We start from the raw sequence: 6,420 nt of genomic DNA, 5'->3' as shown, positions 1-6,420 counted from the left end.
TTACAGAACAGCCCACCGAGTGTTTCGGTTTTGCAAATTTCGACGAAAAAATCGAAACACAGACAGATTCCATCCGGATGTCTGCCTTCGTTGAGCGGTTGCTATGGCGACAGAGACGCAAGTCCGTCATCAGCCTCAGCCAGCTGCGTCAGAGGAGGAGACGGCGGTTCCTGTTTCTGAGAAAGCAGCGCGCGCGCGCGCGAGGTGTGGAGCTCGTCCGCCTCTTAGCCTACTTCTCTCCATTAACCGCAGCCCTCCTGTACGTTTACGGCTCCATTGTTTGCCGCGCATATCGCAGTGTTTATCTTTCCGCGGCAGCCGCGCCGCTCCTCGCTCTGCAAATCCTCACTCGTCACGCCCACGCGCTCCACTCCCTCACCTGTCTCTACCTCTGCGCGCCACGGTTACAGTTGTCATGGCGACACAACAGGTAAACAAGGGTGGAGATAAGGCGGGGTGATGCGACAAGCTGTCCTGTGCAGCAGCGATTAGTTACCAAGTAAAAAAAATAAATAATAATAATTAATTAAATTGAATGGAGAAAAAAAATTAGATGTCTACCTAAAAAAATCTACAACACATCTACTTTTAGCCTTCTAATCTTTGGCTATTTTTAGATGTAAGTGCTTTTTAAATAAATATATAAATATATATACTGGAATTTAACATCTATCCATTCATCTTCAGAACCCCTGAATCACTTTTGGGGTCACAGGTTCGTTGTAGTTGCAAGTATAACCTAATCAGGTCACCCGATGGTCACAGAGCCACACAGGAGTGATTTACAGACAGCAGTTAACATATGAAACATGTTACTCACCTGTGGGAGGAAGCGGGAGAAAATCCACTCCTCTAGAGAACACGCAAACTGCACACAGAAAGGTCCCAGCCGGCTTTGAATCAGGTTCTTCTTGCTGTAAGGAGAAAATGCTAACTACTAGGTCACCCGGTGCCTTTTTACTCACAGAAAAACTAGTCATCACGAAGTTCTACATTCCATTTCTACTGACTTGTACCTGGGGTTGAAGATCCCAGAAACTTAGGGGAAAAGTGGACACCAATGTTGTCCTGCTTCTATTTGATAGTAATGCATATCTATAGCTGTAAACTTTGAAATAGCCTCGATTTAGAGATCTAATAGGTGTGTCATTTCTGTGACTAAAACAGAGCCAGGATGTTGGAATGGCCCTTCTCAGCCACCGTAGGTCTACAGAGCTGACCAGTGGTATGAAACCCCTGTGTGTAATCCTCAGAAAGATTGACACAAGAATTGGAGGATATTTTACATCATATTTCTAATAATCCCACATACAAAATTACAAAAATATGTAGTTTCTAACTAAATGTACTTGTTTCTAGAAAAAATCTACAAAAACTAAGAGAAAAGAATGTTTGAAAAAAGTTTAAAAAATTCCAAATAAGTTCATAGTACCTCCTAAAATGCATTTTTTTCTCTTGTGTAATCCCCAAATGTTCAAATTAAATCCTAAATAAAACAATTAATATTATTTATTTATTTTTTTGCTATTAAAAATAGTTTTATTGCCCATTATTAATGAATATGAAGCAATAAAAAAACATCAGAAAAATTCAGATTTATTTTTCAGGTGAATATTAGCCTTGGAACGATCGTTTATAATGGAAACCAACATAAATATGTCATATACAGAGATCCGTCTGCTGTGTGATTCTCTTCTTCCATTCCCCTCCCATCTACCCCGCCCTGCAGCTGTGCAGCAGGTCAGCGCCTCCCCACCTCCTCCCAGTCTAGCTGCTGGGTTCTCACCATAAAAAGCTGCCAATCCGGCTGGGAGAAGACATAATTGCCATTATGACTGCTGCAGGCCAGCACATCACAGAGAGCGCTGATTGTTCCAGGGAGGAGGGGAGGAGAGGGGGACACTGTCTGCACTGTGCAGGCGCCACTCAATATTATCCTAGCATGACTACAGCTCATCCACATGCAACGTTTTCCTCCCACTCCGTCTTTCTGTAATCTGCCAGTCGTGCATGACGCAAACATCCATTTCTATAGGGCTAAAAATCCACAACGTAAAGATAAATCATTTTCTCTGTCAAGCTCTGAGTAAACATTGTGCAGAGCAGCGATCAGCAGGTACAGATGGAAGGGTCGGGGTTTGTAGTGGCAGAAACAGACATTTCTTTAGGAAACAAAGAGTTTTCCACAACCCTAAAAGTTTTAAAGCAGAAAAAAGGCCAGACTAAAACCATAAAAACGTGTAAACTGTGACAAACTTTAGGAAATTGCTGCACAGAGAAAAGTCAGTCATCATGAATGGATTACTCGGTAGGTTGTGTTGCGTGTTAGAGGAGCGAGCTGAAACTCCTACCTACGCATGTTGCCCTCTAGTTGGGCTTTTGAGAACTTTGCATATGAGCAAGCACTAACCACATGCAAACGGCGTGCTGCTCTCGCGTGACCCTCCTAAGAACGGAGAGGTTGATCTCTAAAAGAGCGTGAGGGTGATCTGAAGGGGATCCACCAACAAACTTTGAACTCCCAAGTTCACTTTTGTTTAAAAAAAGCAGCATTTTCTGTATATATGAGGGTGTTTCCCCTCTCTGTGACTCTTAAAAGCCCCCCCAAAATGTCCAGTGTCTCAAACTTATGTAAATGTAAAGTTTTACATTTTCTTGTTATCCATGAATAGTTTCAATGGACAAAAACACTTTTCCATAAAACATTAATGTCAGATTATGACGGTCCAGAAAGTGATTTTTTTTTAATACTACATGTGGCCCTGCGTTCATGGCTGCTCCTGTTGGTAAATGTGAGTTTATGTAAAAGGAAAATGACAAAAAAAGATATTTTATTTATAGTTTAAGAGAAAAAAGATCAGAAAAATTCTGTCTTTAAGCATGCAAACTGTTTTTACAGAAAATACTGTTTTAATTGAATCATTTCTATAAATATTCTCAAGAAAAATCATCTTTACATGAAGAAGTTTTGAAGTACAACTATTATATTTACTTAATTTTGGTTAAGGGGATTCATAAATTATTCTAATTAGAAATTAAATTTTAAACTTTCAGTTTGCTTGTAATTTAAGCTCCTGAAGCATCAGCTTTCAGATGCAAGTGAGGCAAAAAGTTAGGATTTAAAATGCAACAAATTAAGGCTTTTATTGTGAAAAAGACAAATATAGTCAACCAATCATTATGTCGGTACATTTAAATATTAAAAAAGATGGATAATGGTATATTTGTACGTTTAAAGCAAAAATAAGACATTTTTAACCTAAATCCTAAAAGTAAACACCTAAATTTAAATTTATTATAAAACTCAAGAGACATAGGGATTAAATGTGTGATCTCATTAATTATTCTTTCTGTTGTTCTGCTGATGTTTAAGAAGCAGATTATTTTTAAGAAAAAGATGATATTATATATTTTAAAACAGCAGCTGTCTCATTAGTTGCTAAAACTTTTACAGTTTCTGGGTAAAAGAAAATTGTGTTACAACAATTCAGACTCTTTTCATTTTATTTTTTAAATCCTTTTTGAAAGCATTGTTGCAGCATTCTTAAAATAGTAAAAAAAACCATCTTAGATTCCAAGTCAATTAAACATTTTATTTTACTAACTTTTCACATGAAAAGCCTTTTTATTTACTTACTTACAGCTGTACTTTTATGCCTAAAAACATGCAAAATGTAACAAGAATTTTCTAAAAATATATATAAAAATAAAAGGTGATGCTTGCATCTAAAAAAAAAGTTAAATCAAATGTCAGGATCAATACCAAAAAGAACTCTGAATGTCTGACAGGATCTTTCTTTTTTTAACCTGCATGGAAATCCAGCAAACAGAAAATAAATGATAAAAAGGTCACCTAGTTATTTATTTATAACCAATTAAACTTCACACCTAATGCTGTGTGCAAAGCAGGGTTGCAAAAGGCTTTCAAAGTCTTTTCAAGGTCCAAAGAGTGACTTTTTTCAATGAAAAGAATTGTTAAATGCATAAATTAAATTGGAGAAAAAAAAACATTTAAAGAAAACCACCTCTAATCTGCTTTCTTTTCAGCGGTCAGCTTCTTGAAGTGGAGAGCGAAGGTCTCGGCCACGATCAGAGGAAACACCAAAGAGGCATCTGCGTACACCTGACGAGCCACACAAGAGAGATGTGATGAGAATCTAAAAACCCATTCAAGGGTCTTCCAGAGACTGATTACTGAGGGGAAATGGCACCATCTTGTGGCCAAAACAGGAATTACAGTGAGGTGAAAAGAAAAAGGAGCATAAAGATCTCAACAAACATTCACCAAACTTTAAGCATATTAATGCAAAAATAAATATTATGTTGAGCACAAATATCAAAAACCCTCATCTCACACCTTCACAGGTTTGGCATCCGCTCTGATCTTGCCCCATGATATGGCTTCATCAGGTCGAGCCCCAGAGTCAGAGCCGTCAAACTCCTGGCCGGTGTTCACGTACACCGCAAAGTCTGCTCCATTCCTCTAGAGTGGATCCACAAAGAGAGAATTCATTTAGCTTCATTAAAGTAGATCTGGATAAGAAAACTACTTTAGCACTCTTTCTTTAATTAGAAAAGGTACATCTGAAATTAAAAAATCCATTTATCTCTGAAGAAAAATGTCTTGAATTGAATGTTTTTATCGTCAGCATGTTCACTCAGTATGCAGGAAATACCATACCATATTTTTAAAGGACATAAGAGAACAGATATAGTTAATCTCTTCATTTTTTTAATTTTTTTTTTTATGTTTTCCTAGTGTGAAGTGGTATGTAAATGTAGAAACAAAAGATTCAATTACCATAAGATTTGCATTGGCTATATGATGCTTCACCAGCCCTCCTCCCAGGATGATCATTCCGGTCTTCTTAGCAAAAACTGCCAGACTGTTCAACCTGCGAATATCTGCAACAAACACCACAATCGTGAGGTAACTAAACACATTCATCTCACTATATGAAAGTGATTTTACCTTCTACAATGTCCAAAACCAGGCCAGGGTTTTTAAATGAGTGAAAGTAAATCATGTCTCCCAGAGAGCCATCGGTGAGAGCAGGGCTGAACACTGGGATGTTATTCTGAAACAAACACAAAAAATTAAAATGAGGACAAATTCTAACTTTAAAAAAGGCAATACATCAAAGCAAATAAATAATTTAAGCTACCGATTTATCTTAAATGATGCAAAACTAACCTTATAGGCCCAGTAATACACAGAGTCAGTATTATTGATCTCTTTGCCCAGTCGATGGATCATTTTGGAGGGAGTCCAACGCACACCCTGGAGGTAAAAAGGGAATTTCCACATGTAAATCTTTTTAAAAAGTGACAGTAAAAGCATCAATGTTGTTCCAAACTTTACTCAAAAGCAAACTCTCACCTCTGTGTTCTGCTCCAGCAGCATCTGGTCCAGAATGGGCATCAGCCAGTCTTCAAATTTACAGTAGTTATCATTAGGAACCAGCAGATTCCCAATTCTATAGTCATGGCAGATGAAGGAGAATTTAAAATTAACTAATCTATTTTGAAGGTTTAGTGTAACAACAGCACCCAAAGGAGCACTTGTTGAGTTGGGCAGAGTGAACATTTTTACCATTTAAAATCTTATGAGTGATGTCAAATTAGCACATATAAGTCTATGATACAAACCTGTTGATTCCTTTCAGCCGGAGATCTTTCCCTGGCAAACTAAAGTCTCCTAAGTAGGTGTGAGCCAGACATTTAATCAAATCCTCCTCGATGCCTCCAGCTGTGGTTACAATCACATCCACCTGAAGCAAAGCCAAAGAATACAATAAATGCTCTGGGTGTCTGTTAGTGTTGACGGATTTGGACAAATATGACACTTTGTACCATTTTGTGCTCTGCCAGATAGCGGATACTTTCTCTCACTCCAGAGCTGATGAGATTGGAGGTGTAACCCAGAAAAATAGTGCAACCAGAGTGTTGTTGTAACTCGTTCCCTTCATCTGGTTCCACTGGCTCGAGGCGCTTCTCAATCTGTGGGTGTTAAAAAGTTCATAAAAGCTTCTGCGGCATACATTTAATCAAAATAATATCACAATGCAAAATAAATACGATCTAAAGTTTGAAGTGAAGTACAGTGTAGTAATGTAGGTCTGCAGAAATATACAGACGATACAAACTCTCACTATGCCTGTGAACGGTGAATTAACCCTTATTCCACCCATCAGCTCTCATACCATGTGGTTGATCTCTTGTATGGCTAAGCTTAGACTGCTGGCCTGAAAGCCTGTGGTGAGGTAGGACTTCAGCACCGCCTGGAGATCGACTCCCTGGTTGAAGTCATAGCCTCTGATTTTCGGCATGTCCTCGGGGAGGTCATGGCTGGGCTTCAGGACAGCCTCCATGGCTACAGAAGGGGCGTGGTCTGACATGGTTTCTGTAAAAGAAAGAAAA

The 6,420-nt window shown here is 38.5% G+C and overlaps 1 protein-coding gene and 1 long non-coding RNA gene across 2 annotated transcripts; one reads left to right on the top strand and one right to left on the bottom strand.

Annotated features, from left to right (window-relative positions):
* The first annotated feature begins 86 nt into the window (after positions 1-86).
* Positions 87-4,549, top strand: LOC112146997. Its single transcript, XR_002919355.2, has 3 exons — positions 87-430; positions 4,048-4,243; positions 4,366-4,549. It is a non-coding gene; the product is annotated as an uncharacterized LOC112146997 (long non-coding RNA).
* On the bottom strand, positions 3,473-6,414 carry LOC112146996 (deoxyhypusine synthase). The gene is made up of 9 exons (XM_024273110.2): positions 6,204-6,414; positions 5,854-6,000; positions 5,650-5,771; positions 5,381-5,477; positions 5,195-5,281; positions 4,973-5,078; positions 4,802-4,905; positions 4,358-4,483; positions 3,473-4,123 (listed from the first exon to the last, which is right to left on the bottom strand). Exons 1-9 carry the CDS (start codon positions 6,396-6,398, stop codon positions 4,028-4,030), a joined length of 1,080 nt encoding a protein of 359 aa, XP_024128878.1. The 5' UTR covers positions 6,399-6,414; the 3' UTR covers positions 3,473-4,027.
* Between the last annotated feature and the right edge of the window lie 6 nt (positions 6,415-6,420).

This window comes from Oryzias melastigma, linkage group LG8 (assembly GCF_002922805.2).
Source record: "Oryzias melastigma strain HK-1 linkage group LG8, ASM292280v2, whole genome shotgun sequence".
NCBI lineage: Eukaryota > Metazoa > Chordata > Actinopteri > Beloniformes > Adrianichthyidae > Oryzias > Oryzias melastigma.
The sequence above is the reverse complement of the archived record's forward strand: the minus strand, read 5'-3'. Positions and strand labels throughout refer to the sequence as shown.